The sequence below is a fragment of the Bufo gargarizans genome, chromosome 3, assembly GCF_014858855.1.
Source record: "Bufo gargarizans isolate SCDJY-AF-19 chromosome 3, ASM1485885v1, whole genome shotgun sequence".
NCBI lineage: Eukaryota > Metazoa > Chordata > Amphibia > Anura > Bufonidae > Bufo > Bufo gargarizans.
Genome location: NC_058082.1, coordinates 232,845,058 through 232,863,265, shown reverse-complemented (window position 1 = coordinate 232,863,265; position 18,208 = coordinate 232,845,058). Strand labels below are relative to the sequence as shown.

Below are 18,208 nucleotides of genomic sequence, written 5' to 3'. Positions count from 1 at the left end.
TTTGTCGTGTGAATATAGCCATCCCACTCTGACGGATGGGATCGGAATTATCAGATAAGTGGCTGTCCATTTAATTCAATAATGGCTGGAGTCCGGAAGAACATAAACTATGGGGGTCATTTATCAAACTAGTGTAAAGTAGAACTACTGTAGCTTAGTTGGCCATAGCAACCAGTCAGATTTCTCCTTTGGTTTTCAAAAGAGCTGTCCAAAATGAAAGCAGGAATCTGGTTGCTATGGCCAACTAAGCCAGTTCTAATTTACACCAGTTTGATAAATGTATAGAGCGGTTCTCCATTCTGGCTCATAGAGGGGGATTCCAAGTGGGGGACTCCCTTTACAATATGGACTATGAGAACCTATGGATGGAGGCTGATTTCATGAAGACGCAAAGTGAAACAATGACCCCCTATAATTGATATAAATGCTGTAAGATTTTAGGTGATAATTAGATTTAGTTAATTGACCACAATAGTCTTGTTTCAATGAACCCAGCGGAAATTAAACATTATTATGCACGGAAACTCTCCATGAAGTTAACGTAGTAACTACAGTTTTTTTCAAAGGCACTATGCCACCGTCATAGAAATTTTCATATTATACGTCACAAAACAACCTCAGGACAGGAAGTCCACAAACAGGATTTGCAAATTAGTAGAGGTAGAATGCACTGCTGTCCAAGAATGGCATTTACTGTAAGATTGCCAAATCCCCTTAAAGGGGGTTGTCCATCTGGCACACTGATGCCATATCACTAGAATATGCCATGTGCAGGTCCTATCTCGGTCACTGGCCTCTGTAGTTATGTACTGTACACTGCTGAGGCCAGTGATTGCCTGCAGCGGTTTATAGGATGCTACGACTGAAGCCACAACCGTACATCACTGGCTACAGCTTGGAGATAGGATGGAGCGCTGGACAGCAGGGGCCTAGGATGGTGAGTATAAGCTCTTTTATTATTTTATCGGGCACCTCTCAGTTTCACAAAATAAAAATAGCACTGACAACCCATTTAATTACTTTATTAATGCAATGTAACGTCAATCTAATACATAGAGCTTCTTTTGCTGTTAGCTAAAGCCAAGAACTACATACACCACTGCAAAATAATTTATATTGAACAGCAACCATAAAAAAAGAAAATGGCAGTAAAGGCCCTTGGAATGCTTCATTAATTCTTTCATTGTAAATGAATGAGAATATGTTCTCCAACCAGGAGTGCTAAAAAGCATTAGAATGACAGAGAATTTATTTTTATATGCAACTAATAGACCTCTAAATGTAGCTGTCTTCTGTATATGTGGTCCATAGACCTTGTGAAGCGCAGTAAGTTCAGTCAGGAAGAAATCATCTACTGATACCTGGAGCTGAAACAAATAGAATACTGAGGCCTGACACAGGTCTAATGCCAGGGGTATACAACAAGTTTACTTTCCAGTATGCCACCTGGGCCCTGTATGCCCTATTAGTGCCCCACACAGTAGTCATGCCCACTTAGTGCCACCCATAGCAGTTATTCACCCTTAGTGCCCCCCCCCCCCAAAGTAGAGTGCTCCCTTCAAAGTAGTTTTGCCCCCTTATTTTCCCTTTACAGTAGTGCTGGCCCCTTAGTGCCCCCCTTACAGTAATGAAGCCACTGTAGTGTAAATAAAATAAAAATACTCTCCTGCCCATATTCCATCAATGAACGGAGCACATCATGCTTTCCCCAGCAGCAGGTGTGATTTAGTGACATCGTTGCACCTCCTGTACTGAGCAGGAGGGCACACAGGCCAGGAAATTATACTCAGCCGGTGCACTCTCCTACTTAGCCCAGCAGGTGTTAAAGGGCTTCTGTCACCCCCCATTGTGCAATTTTCATTAACCGACATTAGCTATTTGCTAATGTCAGCTGAGTGCAATCATACATGTCCTACCTTTGTCTGTGGCTTATTTCTTGTAAAAATCATACTTTTATCATATGCAAATTTCTTCACTACCAGCAAGTTGGGCTTGTACTTGCTGGTAGCCGCGGCATCTGCCGCTTCTAGACACGCCCCATCTCCTCTTGATAGACAGCACCAGCGAGCGCTCTCCTCCTCCCGTTGGCCCCGTCTGCTGCTGATTTCCCGCGCCTGCGCCATAACGTTCCTCGATTGGTGCAGGCGTACTGAATGAAGGACGCGCGTTTGCCAGCTCCTTCCTCAGTGCGCCTGCGCCGATTACGTCACACCCGGAAAAGAAGACTGCCGGCATCAGCGATAATCGTCAGTCTTCTCTTCCGGGTGTAGTGTGACGTAATCGACGCTGGCCCTGTCTGTCGAGAGGAGATGGGGCATGTATAGAAGCGGCAGCTACCTTCAAGTACAAGCCCAACTTGCTGCTGGTGAAGAAATTTGCATATGGTAAAAGTATGATTTTTACAAGAAATAAGCCACAGACAAAGGTAGGACATGTATGATTGCACTCAGCTGACATTAGCTAATAGCTAATGTCGGCTAATGAAAATTGCACAATGGGGGGTGAAAAAAGCCCTTTAAGATGTCACTGCATTGCACCTACTGGGGGGAGCACAGGCCAGGGTATGTGTCCCAGGCCCTAATGGATGACAGATTCAATATATATTATTTTGCATTTGTGATTATGATTTGGGTACACAATGGTTGAAAATTCACTTGACTAGATGTTACCACAGCAGGCAGGCACACACGGACAATGAGCCCTAACTGGAACCGCACCCACTTTCTCTGTCTACTTGTAGCGCAAGCCCTAGGTGGCGAGTCCGCAACTAGTTGACGTTCCCTACTCTCTTACAGTGCAAGATAGACAAATACAGAGACAGAACAACGCAGAGACGGCATCGCACGGAAATGGGTCAGAACCGAAAGGACAAAAGAGTATAAAATTGCAAGACAGAGGGTAGTCACTAAGCCAAGCCAAAGTGAGTACCAGACGGGAAGTACAGTACCAAAATACAAGGTCAATAATAGCAATCCACACGCAAACAGAACCAGGACCACAGCTAGGGAGTATGAAGCTAAGTGTGTTGCCAGGAAGAGGTTCAAATAGAGCACTGAGTCCCAGGATCAAAACCTGATAGGTCCATGACTCGGTGCTTCATTAGTCAGTCACAGCACACGGGTACAGAAGAGCTGAATAATCAAGCACTGCTAGTTTTCCTCCAGCACACGTCCGCTGTGGAGAAAAACGGAGCATTGCATGGGATGCAGATGCGTCACTAGGGGGCGTGGCTTCACAGCACGTCCCTACCGACTGAAGATATCACCACTGGAGCCCGGACAGGTAAGTTTGTGACACCAGACTTCTAGATCTCAGTGCCGTAGTTTGTCTGTACTTTATTTAATTTACTTTACCGCATATACCATGTTTCTTGGCACTGGACTATTGCAGAATTAGATGGATAAATACTGATTTCTTGTATGATTTTAATCAAACACTTACACTGCTCCTATTTAGAAGGCCTCGCAACAGTCAATGATAATTTGCGTTGAAAAATGAAAATAATGGCCTTCTTATGTGAGAAAGCTAAAGAAAAAAAAACTTGCATGATGCCATTAAAATACTAAAGTCAGTTTTGCTACTTTTGCCATAGATTACCTATTTGAGTAAAGTATAAGATAGATATTAATAGTAAAATCAACTTGACAGTCTCTTCCATAGGTAAATTAATTCAAAATTTCTGAATTTACATAATTCTCAAGGGTTTTGTTTCACAGCTGTTGGCTCTGTCAGTTTGGTTGCATTTCAGATTCGTTTTAGCATAAGCTGATGGAGGTTTACCTTTTAACTAAAAATGTGTATTCTGGAAGATCACATAGTGTGAAGCACATACTGTAATCACTTTGAACTGCTTTCTGTTACTCTGAAGAATGTCTTGAAGCTGCTTGTCAGATTTCACCAACTTTGCTGCTAAAAACATTTTAAATGCTATCTTGGCACCTAACCTAAATACATTTCAGCATGATTATAATTGTCATAAAATACAATAACTGATGTGAAATTATATATCAAATTGTAAAAAAGTGCAAACATGGTCTATACCAAGAAATGTAATACTTTGTTGTTCTTTATTGTATTGTTTTATGCTTTGATGTGATTCTGTTTAAGGCTAAGTTCACACTTCAGTTATTTGGTCAGTTATTTCGATCAGTTATTGTGAGCCAAAACCAGTAGTGACACCTACTCAGATCGGGTGTAAGGTAAAGATCTGCACCTGTTCTGTGTTTTTGACTCACACCTGATTTTGGCTCACAATAAGTGATAGAAATAAGTGACCAAATAACTGAGAGTGTGAACTCAAACTTAAGTGCTCTTTGAACTCCTGTATCAATTCACCCACAGGGGCCTGTGCTAAGCACAATACAATGGGACAGATTTACTAATGAAAACTTAATGGATCTGTCACAACTTGAGCCAGAGTACTGGTGATTGCGGTGTACCACGTTTAGAGTGTCTTAAACACATTTTGTGCCTTGCTCGGCAAGTGAGCATGGATTAGTGGGAAAGGGGCATGGCTTTGCAGAAAGGGATGCGGCTTAAGGTGCTACCCATTCACAACAATTAAATGCTAAGTTCACCTATATATTATTTTTAATTGCATTTTACTCATTTTGGGTGTAAAATCTTTTTTTTTCAATTGGTCTTTATTAGAATGTTTTAACATTTTTGTTCTACAGCCTTCACATGTGTAGCCTAGCCCTCATCTCTGAACTCCTGACAGCTCACATTGTTACACATCAGAGCAGTAGTCTGCAGATACACTGAACGTGAAGGCAGTAGAACAAAAACTTTTTAGTAAGGAAATCTTTTTAGTAAGACCAATTGAAAAAAAATATTTCTAAGGCTACTTTCACACCTGCGTTAGGTGCGGATCCGTCTGGTATCTGCACAGACTGATCCGCACCTATAATGCAAACGCTGGTATCCGTTCAGAACGGATCCGTCTGCATTATTCTGTCCAAAAAAAGTCTAAGTGTAAGTCAAACGGGTCAGTCCTGACTTACATTGAAAGTCAATGGGGGACAGATCCATTTACAATTGCACCATATTGTGTCAATGTAAACGGATCCGTCCCCATTGACTTACATTGTAAGTCAGGACTGACCCGTTTGGCTCCGCATCACCAGGCGGACACCGAAACGCTGCAAGCAGCATTTTGGTGTCCACCTCCTGAGCGGAATGGAGGCTGAACGGAGCCAAACTGATGCATTCTGAATGGATCCTTATCCGTTCAGAATGCATTGGGGCTAAACTGACCCGTTTGGGGCCGCTTGTGAGAGCCTTGAAACGGATCTCACAGGCGGACCCAGAAACGGCAGTGTGAAAGTAGCCTAACCCAAAATGAGTCAAATACAATCTAAAAAATGCCCCCAAAGGTGTTCACAGTGTTTAGGTAGGGGTTTATACTGCCTGGCTGAGTTGATGCTGATATAAATGTTAGACATCATTAGTGAATCTCTCCTGTGTTGCTGCTTTGCCAGGAGTGTACTCAAATAACATCACTAAACCTATTATTTGACTTCTGTGGTGCATTCTTGTCTAGTTCAATATTACTATACATTTGTTATGTGTTGACATACTTCCCCTGATGCACTAGCTTTGGTTTTTCACAGCAGTTGTCATGTGTAGATTGTTCTCATGCTTCTTCAATCTTCCTTGCAGGCCTTTATGTCAATGTTTCAGATTTTGACACAGGAGGGATGGGTGGATGTAATGGATCAAACTCTTAATGCTGTAGGACATATGTGGGCTCCTGTGGTTGCTATCTACTTCATACTTTATCATCTATTTGCCACTTTGGTGAGTACACGTATCCATTTTATTCGACATAAGCGTTACATATAAAAGTTAATATCATCTTGTGCTTAGTGCTTACTAATGCAGTACAACTTACCTTTTCATTGGCCTAATGTACTTGCAGATAACCTTAGCAATGTGTTGTTTAAATTATCACCCAATGAAGAGGGTCATGTATTCATGTATGCAGATAGTCTCTTTTCACTTTCACTGCTTGCTCATCGCTGTTGTAATTAAGCTGAAGACAAAACTTTGAACCTCTAGGGTATGAATACTTGATTAGAAATCAGTGCAGCTATTTCCTAAAGTCTGGCTTAAAGTGAACACCAGGGGTTTGTTTCGCTGCTGCACTAATAAAGCCAAAGCGCTATAAATAGATTAATTGGGGATTTGCAAAAAAAAAATAAAAAATCAAGATAGGTTTGACATTTTAGTGCCCTCTTGCAGACTTTCAGGAATGACCGTGGAAGACAAGATTTTTAAAAGGATGAAGGCAACAAAAAATTGTGTGATTTCTAGAGATTGTCTCATTATTTTATAGTTTTTAACATATGTGTTGTGTTCTGCAGCATTCAATGTATTATGCAAAAGTTTGTGCCCACTGTAAAGTATATCTAGCTATCAGATCAATATCCCACTCAGTAAATGTGAACATATCTTTTTTAAAGGGGTTATTTACCCCTGGGGACCTTTTCTTCAGAACCCCCAGCATTCACCAACACCACCATTGTGTTTCGGCTCCATCTCTACCCCGCCAGCTCTGCAGGTCGTGGGTTTTCTGGTGAAACCCAGGACCTGCAGAGCTGGCAGGGCAGCGAAGGAGCCAAAACCCAGTGGCAGGGATCACATACGTATCATTACCACCAGGGGTCAGCAGAAAAATAACCTCTTTAAAGGGATTCTGTCACCTCCCCTAAGCCAAAAAACGATTTTAAAGCAGCCATGAAGCACAGCTTACCTGGATTAGGCTGTGCTCTTTTATCTTGAAATCCGTCCAGCAGTTACTGCAAAAAACGACTTTGATTGATATGTAAATGTGTCCTGAAGGTGCCCAGAGGGGCGTTTTTTTCTTCTTAGAGAGCCCAGTACCGCCCCTCTTACAGTGCCCAGCCCGCCTTCCTTGCACTGTCTAACCGCCCTCAGCCTGCCACAGCCTCTCCTCCCTCTCCTCCCCCTCCCTCACGCCGAACGAAGTCTCGCACAGGCGCAATACCCACTGAGGGCTGCGCCTGTGTGATCAGCAGGAGACTGGATTTCAAGATAAAAGAGCACAGCCTAATCCAGGTAAGCTGTGCTTCATGGCTGCTTTAAAATCGTTTTTTAACTTAGGGGAGGTGACAGAATCCCTTTAAGGCTGGCTCAACAAGACATCTCTTCTCTGAAGCAAGTCACCCTGATTGCCACAATTCTGGCTGCTGAAACCTCCAATAATTTTGGGAATAGCAGAGGGTAGCTGAGCTGTGAATGTTCTTTGCAGCAGTTTAGCATAGCTTCACATTACATACCAGTCATTCAGATAGGTATGTAGCAGAGTTAACAGTCAGTCATAAAGGTCTCTTTACATGGGATGACAGAGCAGCAGATTGTCAGGAAAGAAGCATTCTTTACCAACAATCTGCTGCTTGCTGGTGGAGGAGACCGCTGCATTTCCATGCTGCAATCTCCTCCAAAATATGGGGAGGAGCGATCGCTAATGCCATCGCTCTTCCCTATACTGACTTGTTTGCCAACAGCAGAGCGAGTTTACACAGTACAATCTGCTGCCGACAAACTTTTTTGTTTGGGAAAAGGCCTGTGTAGAGGGCCCTTTACACGTTAACTAGATGTGATAACTCACCAAATGTGTGTGTGTTACGTCACAATAACGCGTTAACTAAATGTGGTAGCTTATGACGGTTAACTCTGCTACATCTGTAAATAGGGGATCATATTATATTTACTGTCAAAGCTGTAGTCACTGTGTGCTGGGGACACCCTTCAATAATGTCCAGATTGGGCATATGGACAGGTAATGTGCATCGAGGACAACCCCTTTTAAAAATAATCTGCCAGACCTGTATAATAGCAGCTGTATTCATATAGGTATAATACCACTATTCTAATGTACAGCATAAAACAGCTGGTGAGGCGGTCAGGCATTAATATTCGGCCGTGGAGGGATGTGTTGCTTGCCATACAGCACTTCTGTCCATTCTTTGAAGTGCCGGAAAGAAATCTCACTGTCTGCTCTGATGTAAAGAAATGTCACTGCCTAACTAGCTATTTTTGATGTTTAGATTGTTTCGTAATGATCTTTGTGATATAGTGTCAGCCGTATTGGTTGTCTTTTAAACAGTACAATTTTCAACATCTTTATAAAAGTTCACAAAAAGCAAAGAGACTCTTATTTGATGCTGATTTGTATTATATCTAATAGGGTATTCACTTTATTTCCACCCAAAAGTGTGTATCATTTATTATATACCGTATGTATTCTACCAACCTTTCTTCTTATGTAGTAGGGGAACCCTGCCCCCTCTATAAATAATTAGTTTTGCTAGACAGGCTATATGGTTATTTTGCACATACTTTATAATAAATAAATAAAAAATCAAACTCTTTGTCGGCATACAGTATGACTGCAGGAGGACGGCACATATATGATGCATTTTCATGTATGGTAACTGTTACGGTTGCCTCAGGCTGGCTGAGGGTTGGACCGCTTAGATGTCCTTGTCCCGAATTCTAGAGAGCGCTGTTAGGTTCCTTTTAGCAGTCATCCATGCTCCTGTAAGTGTAGATGAAATCCAGAGAGCTCATACAAGGGCTAGTGATTAGTGATGCTCTACAAAATGAGTCAAAGCACGAATTGAGGGTAAGAAGCAGAATCTCTCTTTACTGAGGGCTACCCGCCCGTATTTATGCAGGTCCCCATCTGGTGGACACTCCTCTAGGGGGACCAGATGGAAGACTGTGACACAGGACAGATAAACAACCATTCAGGACACACAGACACAATACATCCCCACAATGCATCCTGGTTTCCTCCTCTCTGCCCGGAGACAACCGAGGAGTAATTCAATTATCTCTCAGGACAAAGTGAGATCGCCACTATACACATAAGGACAACAGGACAGAAATCACCATTCAAACATATAATGTCACAACCCTTGCAGTAAACATAGACACGTACCCTGGAGACAACCGAGGAGTAATTCTATTATCTCTCAGGACAAAGGAAAATCGCCACTATATACGTGGAGACAACAGGACAGAAATCACTACTCAAACATCAATGTCACAACCATTACAGTAAACATAGACATGTAACACATCCCCAGATAGTTTCGGTCTGAATGCATATTATTAGGTAAATGGCACTCAGACTACACGAATACAGAAGAATCGCCATGGAGCCAAAGTCTTTACTTTCACATAGTCTTTCATTATCTGAATGGGCTCCATGGCATAGCAATCTGGGGTATCACTGTTCAAATCGGGCAAGTACCAAATAACCTGGCTTTCATATCTTAAATAACCGAAATACATTGTTGCAACAAAGTATCAGAGTGTAACTGTAACATAGCTCCCTCCTTGTGGAACACTCTGGCAGACACAGTTTGACCCCTTTTCGGGGCAATTTGAGGCTGTAATACCCTGCAGTGCCCAGAAATGCCAGTACCCGTGTCTTAGTAAGTGGGATTGGCCAGTTAGCGACCGCTTCTATTTTTGCTTGTTCAGGGTGTTGTTTACCGCATCCAACTCTATGTCCCAGGTACTGCACTTCAGCCATCCCAACATGGAATTTTTATGGCTTCAGAGTCAGGCCAGAGGCCCGGGTCTGATCCAGAACAGTTCCTACCTGAGTTAAGTTTTCCTCCCAGGACTCACTGTAAATCGCTATGTCATCCAGGTATGCACAAGCAAAATCCTGGAAGCCATCAAGGAGTCTGTCTACCAAGCACTGGAACGTAGCTGGGGCATTCTTCATCCCGAATGGCATGACCTTAAATTGGTACAAGCCAAACGGGGTGACGAAGTCCGACTTGGGGACAGCCTCATTGGCCAGAGGGATCTGCCAATAACCTTTACAGAGGTCAATGGTAGTTAAGTAATTCCCTCTGGCTATGTGATCGAGCAACTCATCTACCCGGGGCATTGGGTATGCATCAGTAACCGTTTTGTCATTTAGCTTTCTATAATCTACACAAAATCTAGTGGTACAGTCCTTTTTCGGTACCAACACTACTGGGGAAGTCAGTTACTCAATTACTCCTAATCGTAGCATTTCAGATATTTCCTTTTTCATCCCGTCTCTAACTGCCTCAGGGATTCGCTAAAGGGCCTGTGAAGGGGCATCTGACCTGGGGTGTCCACCTGATGGGTGGTGAGGAGTGTATACCCTGGGTCTTGGGAAAAGGTAAACTTCTTTTAGTATAGCATGTCACTTAACTGGCCTTTCTCAACGGTACTTAACTTTTCTCCCATCTACACTTGGCTGAGTATGTCGGGGTGCAGTTTCCTATTTAAGAGATCAGGTATCGGAAGATTATCAGGGTCTTCATGTGTTGGACTACATATTGCAGTCACTTCCTCAGGTCTCTCATTGTACTCCTTGAGCATATTTATATTGAAAATTTTCCGTAGCCTTTCATCGTGACAGCTGGCGATGACATAGGTAGTGTCACACACTTTATCTACGACTTTATAAGGACCCTGCCAAGAGGCTTGTAACTTGTCCTGCCTAACTGGTTTAAGTACCATCACTTTCTGTCCTATTTGAAAAATATGGCGCTGGGCTCCCTTATCGTACCATACTTTCTGGCGTCTCTGTGCGGTCTGGAGCTTGGCTTGGACAGACCTGGCTAGTTGTTCCATCCGGTCCCTAAGCTCTAATACATATGGCACGATAGGGACCCCGTCATTCTCAGTGGCTCCCTCCCAGTGTTCCCTAATAAGGTCCAAGGGTCCTCACACTTTTCTCCCATAAAGTAGTTCAAATGGGGAGAAACCCGTGGATTCCTGCGGCACCTCCCGATATGCGAACAGGAGGTGTGGCAGGAACCGCTCCCAATCTTGATCATTTGCTTGAGCGTTCCATTGAATCGCTCGCACAAACCATTTGTTTGGGGATGGTAGGGAGAATTGAGTAAAGATTTTATGTTACACACATGCCACAGCTGTTGGGTTAGTTCTGCTGTAAACTGGGTGCCTCTATCAGATAGGATTTCCCTGGGAAACCCAACACGGGAAAAAATATGTACCAAGGCATTGGCTACAGTATCGGCCTGAATGTTTGATAGCGATACTACCTCTGGGTACCGGGTGGTATAATCAACTACAGTAAGTATGTATTTCTTTCCCGAGGGGCTAGGGGTGGCGAGAGGTCCTATTAAATCTATGGCCACCCTACTAAATGGCTCTTCAATAATGTGCATATTGGCTAGGTGAGCTTTTGGATGATCTATTTTTCCCACCCTTTGACACACATCATAGGTCCTACAATGAGTACGCACATCATTATGTACTCCCGGCCAGAAAAAGGTGTGGGTGATCCTATGTAACGTACGGGTCATTCCTAGATGCTCTGCTAACGGAATGTCATGCCCTACTCTTAATATCTTCTTGCAGTATTTTAACGGAATTGCCAACTGGCGTTTTGGGTTTCTCTTTTTCTCTGTTAATCTGTACAATTTATTCTGTTCCCAAACAAACATTTCATTATCTAACCCCCCTATGCCTTGTTCAGCTTTCACCCTATATTTATGTAGCGTCAGGTCAGTCTTAGTCTCAACTTCAAATGTCTCAGGAGTATCTCATTGGACTGGAGGCTGAGGGAAAGTCAGGGTAGAAGTTTGTCCTACCTGTGGCTCCTGCACTGGTAAAGGTTCTCTCTCAGTCCTGGCTTGCGACCGGATGGTTACAGGATGGGCTGTTGCACCATAGGAGGGGGCATAGGCAGATGTCATCGGCCCCAAGTCATTGCCCAATAAAACTTCTGCTGGTAAATTGTTCATGATGCCCACATTCACTTGACCCTCCCCTGCACCCCAATTCAAATGTACTCAGGCTGTGGGTACCCGGTATACTGCTCCTCCTGCCACTCGTACAGCCACAGTTTGCCCAGACCTTTTGTGAGCCGGAATAAGACTGCCTTTAACTATCACGTAGTCCTTCCACTGACCGCCCTTCTAATTGTACCTGCTCTCTGTGGTGTTAATGGTTGTCATCTGATGCTGCATAGATAGGGTTGGCCTCATGGAGTTGCCCTAGGTATTCCTCTGGAGCGGAGGGTGATGACACACACATGGCACTAGGGTGGCGAGCTGGTACAGCAGTGGTTTGTGGCTTTGGTCGGGTCCAGTAGGGGCGTTCTGTGTTGAGTGGACACTGCCTGACATAATGTCCTGGTTCGTGGCAGTTGTGACATGTTCCTCTGGCTCTGTTATAACTGGTATTAACTGGTCTCTGGTACCTGGTGGGACCTGGTGGAATTGGAGCCCGAAATTCATTGCGAGGAGGTGGTCTGTAAGTATCCTGTGGTTCTGTGGGTGGAGTGGGTCTGCAGCTTGGAAGTTTGTGTAGTACCCAATCTGCGTATTCGTCAGCGAGATGGGCAGCTGTCTTGAGCGTGGTGGGTTGCTTGTCAACAACCATAGTAATCATTTTGGCTCCAATCCTTAGTAAAAATGTTCTAGCAGAAATAATTGTCACACTTCCTCAGCGGTTATCGCTTGACTGCCCATAATCCAATGATTAGCAGCTCGGTGCAATCGGTTGGCCCATTCTGTGTGTGTATCGCTGCGTTTCTTGGCCATTTCTCTGAACTGCCGGCGATACGTATCAGGTGTCACAGCATACCTTTTTAACAATGCCTCTTTTATCCATATGTATTGGGTAACTTCCTCAGCTGGCATATCCCGGAAGGCATCAGCAGCCCTACCAGCTAATTTACCCGTAAGCAATGTATTCATAAATCCCCCCCCCCTCAGTCTCTTGAAATTGTTTAAACGCAGCATAAGGGATGTTTTTCTTCCCAGGACTAGAGGAGACAGTTGTCATTACTGTGGGTACAACAGGGGGCGATGTCGTATACATACGGTACTCGTGGTCCCTCGGATCCTGTATCTCTTTGGCTGCTTCAGTATACAGTGCGTCAATCCTCTTCTCTGAGATATTCGGTCCGTACGTCAGCATCCTGGCTTTTACCATTCGGGTGGCCTCATCCTCCCCGGGTGATGATGCCTCCGCCATGGTACAATTCCGGTCCAGCTCAGTTAACTCCGCAATCAGCTCTCTCCTGGGCCGGTTTCTGGCAATTCCTCCGTGGCTCTCCAACAAATCTTTTACGGTAGCCCGTTTCAGCTTGTCATAAGTACTTTCCATCCGTTCAGCTGCTCTCCTGGGAAATAAAGGACCATCCCACCGCTGTGCCACCAATTGTTACGGTTGCCTCAGGCTGGCTGAGGGTTGGACCGCTTAGATGTCCCTGTCCCCGAATTCTAGAGAGTGCTGTTTGGTTCCTTTTAGCAGTCATCCATGCTCCTGTAAGTGTAGATGAAATACAGAGAGCTCTTACAAGGGCTAGTGATTAGTGATGCTCTACAACAGGCATCCTCAAACTGTGGCCCTCCAGCTGTTGTAAAACTACAACTCCCACAATGCCCTGCTGTAGGCTGATAACTGTAGGCTGTTCAGACTTGCTGGGAGTTGTAGTTTTGCAACAGCTGGAGGGCCGCAGTTTAAGGATGCCTGCTCTACAAAATGAGTCAAAGGACGAATTGAGGGTAAGAAGTAGAATCTCTCTTTACTGAGGGCTACCCTCCCGTATTTATGCAGGTCCCCATCTGGTGGACACTCCCCTAGGGGGACCAGATGGGAGACTGTGACACAGGACAGATAAACAACCATTCAGGACACACAGACACAATACATCCTGGTTTCCTCCTCTCTGCCCCGGAGACAACCGAGGAGTAATTCAATTATCTCTCAGGACAAAGGGAGATCGCCACTATACACCTGAGGACAACAGGATAGAAATCACCATTCAAACATATAATGTCACAACCCTTGCAGTAAACATAGACACATACCCTGGAGACAACCGAGGAGTAATTCAATTATCTCTCAGGACAAAGTGAGATCGCCACTATACACGTGAGGACAACAGGACAGAAATCACCATTCAAACATATAATGTCACAACCCTTGCAGTAAACATAGACACGTACCCTGGAGACAACCGAGGAGTAATTATATTATCTCTCAGGACAAAGGGAAATCGCCACTATACATGTGGGGACAACAGGACAGAAATCACTACTCAAACATACAATGTCACAACCATTACAGTAAACATAGACATGTAACACATTGCCATGGAGCCAAAGTCTTTACTTTCACATAGTCTTTCGTTATCCGAATGGGCTCCATGGCATAGCAATCTGGGGTATCACTGTTCAAATCGGGCAAGTACCAAATGACCCGGCTTTCATGTCTTAACCCCTTAGGGACCCATGACGTATCGGTACGGCATGGTTCCCGAGTCCTTAAGGACCCATGATGTACCGGTACGTCATGTGTTGTTCCGATCACTGCCGCCCGGCGGACGGTGATCAGAACTAGGTGCCCGCTCAAATCATTGAGCAGGCACCTCGGCTAGATGCGCGGGGGGGTCCCGTGACCCCCCAGTATCAGCGATTGCCGCAAACCGCAGGTAAATTCAGACCTGCGGTTTGAAGGGTGGTGCAAATCGGGTCCCCATGGGGCTGTGGGGGGGACACGATGGCATGGAAGGCAGCGGAAGCTGTATGAGTAATACACACAGTATTACTGATACAGCAAATGCATTCCAATACAGAAGTATTAGAATGCATTGTAAAGGATTAGACCCCCAAAAGTTCAAGTACCAAAGTGGGACAAAAAATAAAGTGAAAAAAAAAAAGTTTTCCCCCAAAAACATCATTTTATTGTTTTAAAAAAGCTGTTATTGTGTAAAACTTACATAAATAAAAAAAAGTATGCATATTTGGTATCGCTGTGTTCGTATCGACCGGCTCTACAAAAATATCACATGACCTAACCCCTCAGATGAACACCGTTAAAAATTAAAAATAATAACTGTGCTAAAAACCATTTTTTGTCACCTTACATCAGAAAAAGCGTAATAGCAAGCGGTCAAAAAGTCATATGCCCCCCAAAATAGTGCCAATCAAACCGTCATCTCATCCCGCAAAAAAATGAGACCGTAACTAAGATAATAGCCCAAAAACTGAAAAAACTATGGCTCTCAGAATATGGAGACACTAAAACATGATTTTTTTTGTTGTTTCAAAAATGATATTGTGTAAAACTTACATAAATAAAAAAAAGTATACATATTAGGTATCGCCGCATCCGTATCGACCGGCTCTATAAAAATATCACATGACCTAACCCCTCAGATGAACACCATAAAAAAATAAAAATAAAAACTGTGCTAAAAAAAAATTTTTTGTCACCTTACATCACAAAAAGTGTAATAGCAAGCGATCAAAAAGTCACACGCACCCCAAAATAGTGCCAATAAAACGGTCATCTAATACCGCAAGGTAATCGCCCAAAAACTGAAAAAATTATGGCACTCAGACTATGGAAACACTAAAACATGAATTTTTTTTGCTTCAAAAATGAAATCATTGTGTAAAACTTACATAAATAAAAAACAGTATACATATTAGGTATCGTCGCATCCGTGACAACCTGGTCTATAAAAATATTACATTATCTAACCTGTCAAATGAATGTTGTAAATAACAAAAAATAAAAACGGTGCCTAAACAGCTATTTCTTGTTATCTTGCCTCACAAAAAGTGTAATATAGAGCAACCAAAAATCATATGTACCCTAAACTAGTACCAACAATACTGCCACCCTATCTCATAGTTTCTTAAATGGGGCCACCTTTTTGGAGTTTTTACTCTAGGGGTGCATCAGTGGGGCTTCAAATGGGACATGGTGTCAAAAAAACAGTCCAGCAAAATCTGCCTTCCAAAAACCGTATGGCATTCCTTTCCTTCTGCACCCTGCCGTGTGCCCGAACAGTAGTTTAAGACCACATATGGGGTGTTTCTGTAAACTACAGAATCAGGGCCATATATTTTGTTTTGCTGTTAACCCTTGCTTTGCAAAAGTAAAAAAATATATTAAAATGGAAAATCTGCCAAAAAAGTGAAATTTTGAAATTGCATCTCTATTTTCCATGAATTCTTGTGGAACACCTAAAGGGTTAACAAAGTTTGTAAAATACGTTTTGAATACCTTGAGGGGTGTAGTTTATAGAATGGGGTTATTTGTGGGTGGTTTATATTATGTAAGCCTTGCAAAGTGTCATGGAACCATGAATCAGACGTACAACAAGAGATAAGTGGAAATAAGAAGGCTTTATTGAAAATCAAGCTGTAAGGCAAAAGTCCAAACGGATGGCTAAACCGAAGCAGGGTCTTGCGAAGCCAGAGATCAGGAACCAGAAGGGTAGTCAGACGAAGCTTGGATCAGGAACCAGCAGGGTAGTCAGACGAAGCCTGGATCAGGAACCAGCAGGGTAGTCAGACGAGGCCAGGATCAGGAACCAGAAGCAGCAGCAGTCTTAGAAGCATGTGAACACAGGAGGACCAAGCAAGGAACTGAAGCCACAGACCTCCTATATATATGAGCTAGGCATCCAGCTCCTCCCAGTGGGAAGGAGAAGCCGCAGGGTGGGAGGCTACAAGAAACCCAGAAACCAAGATGGCCGCCAGCACAAGTCAAACGAAGGAGAACAGCAAGAAGGTAAGACCATGACAGTACCTCCCCCTGAAGGCCCCTCCTCCGCGGAGTAAAGAACGGTTTCTGAGGGAAGCGTGCGTGGAAGGCTCGGAGCAAGGCAGGAGCATGGACATCTGCGGAGGGAACCCAGGAACGCTCCTCTGGACCATAACCACGCCAATGGACCAAAAACTGCACCCGGCCGCGGACCAGGCGTGAGTCCAGGATATTGCTCACCTCATACTCCTCACGATTGCCCACTTGGACCGGACGAGGCCGAGGAACCGAGGAAGTGAAACGATTACACACCAGTGGCTTCAACAGGGAGACATGAAACACGTTGGAGATCCGCATGCCAGGAGGAAGCGCAAGGGCATAGGCTACCGGGTTTACCCTGCGAAGCACTCGGAAGGGACCAACAAAGCGAGGCGCCAGCTTGGGAGTGGGCACTCGAAGGTTGAGGTTGCGGGTGGACAACCATACGCGGTCTCCGACCTGGTAGGAAGGAGCGGGCGCTCGTCTGCGATCAGCCTGGAGTCTCTGGCGCTGCGCAGAGACCTCAAGGGACCTCTGGATCTGTACCCAAGAAGCACGTAGGACGGAAAGGTGATCCTCCACAGCCGGAATATCCTGGGGAGAGAATACCTCCGGTAACACGGCAGGTTGGAACCCATAATTGGCCATGAAGGGAGACGTCCCAGAGGAAGAGTTCACCGCCGTGTTCCTGGCAAACTCAGCCCAAGGCAGGAGGTCAACCCAATTGTCTTGGTGATCGGAGACATAGCAACGAAGGAATTGCTCCAAGGCCTGATTGGATCGTTCTGCGGCCCCATTGGACTGAGGGTGGTAGGCCGAGGAGAAAGAGAGATGAATCCCCAACTGGGAGCAAAAGGCGCGCCAGAACCTGGACACAAACTGACTCCCCCGATCCGACACAATCTCCTTGGGCAAACCGTGCAACCGGAAGACCTCCCTGGCAAAAATCGAGGCCAACTCTTGTGCAGAGGGTAACTTCTTGAGAGGAACACAGTGGCACATTTTGGAAAACCGATCCACAATCATGAGAATGACCGTATGGCCTCGGGATGCAGGGAGGTCCACAATGAAATCCATCCCCAGGTGTGACCATGGACGCTCCCCGGTGGCTATGGGTTGCAAAAGGCCCAACGGAAGGTGCCGAGGGGACTTACTCTGGGCACAAACGGAGCATGCCGCTACATATGCGGCGATGTCGGAACGTAGAGAAGGCCACCAGAACAGACGTGAAACAGCCCAGGACAGCTGATTCTTTCCAGGATGCCCCGCGGCCTTGGAGTTATGGTAGGTTTGCAACAACCGAGTGCGCAACTCCTCAGGCACAAAGCATCTGCCGTTGGGTCTCCCAGAGGGAGCACCAGATTGAGCCGCCAAAATCTGCTCACCCAGGGGAGAGGTCAGGCTGGTGCGAATGGCGGCCAGGATCTGATTCGGAGGTATGACCGAAGTCGGAATCGACTCCTCCCCGGACAGCTCGGAGTACTGCCGTGATAAGGCATCCGCTCTGATGTTCTTGGAACCGGGTAGGTAGGAGACCACGTAATTAAAACGTGACAAGAACAGAGCCCATCTGGCCTGACGTGGTGTCAATCTCTTGGCCTCAGAGAGGTAG

General features: G+C 44.8%; 1 protein-coding gene across 2 annotated transcripts in view; it reads left to right on the top strand.

Moving 5' to 3' along the window:
• Positions 1-18,208, top strand: part of NALCN (sodium leak channel, non-selective) — a 759,765-nt gene that overhangs the window by 456,818 nt on the left and 284,739 nt on the right. For both annotated transcript variants that reach the window (XM_044284936.1, XM_044284935.1), the window contains one exon: positions 5,662-5,799. In XM_044284936.1, coding sequence (XP_044140871.1) covers positions 5,662-5,799 — 138 coding nt within the window. The remainder of the gene's footprint in view (positions 1-5,661; positions 5,800-18,208) is intronic.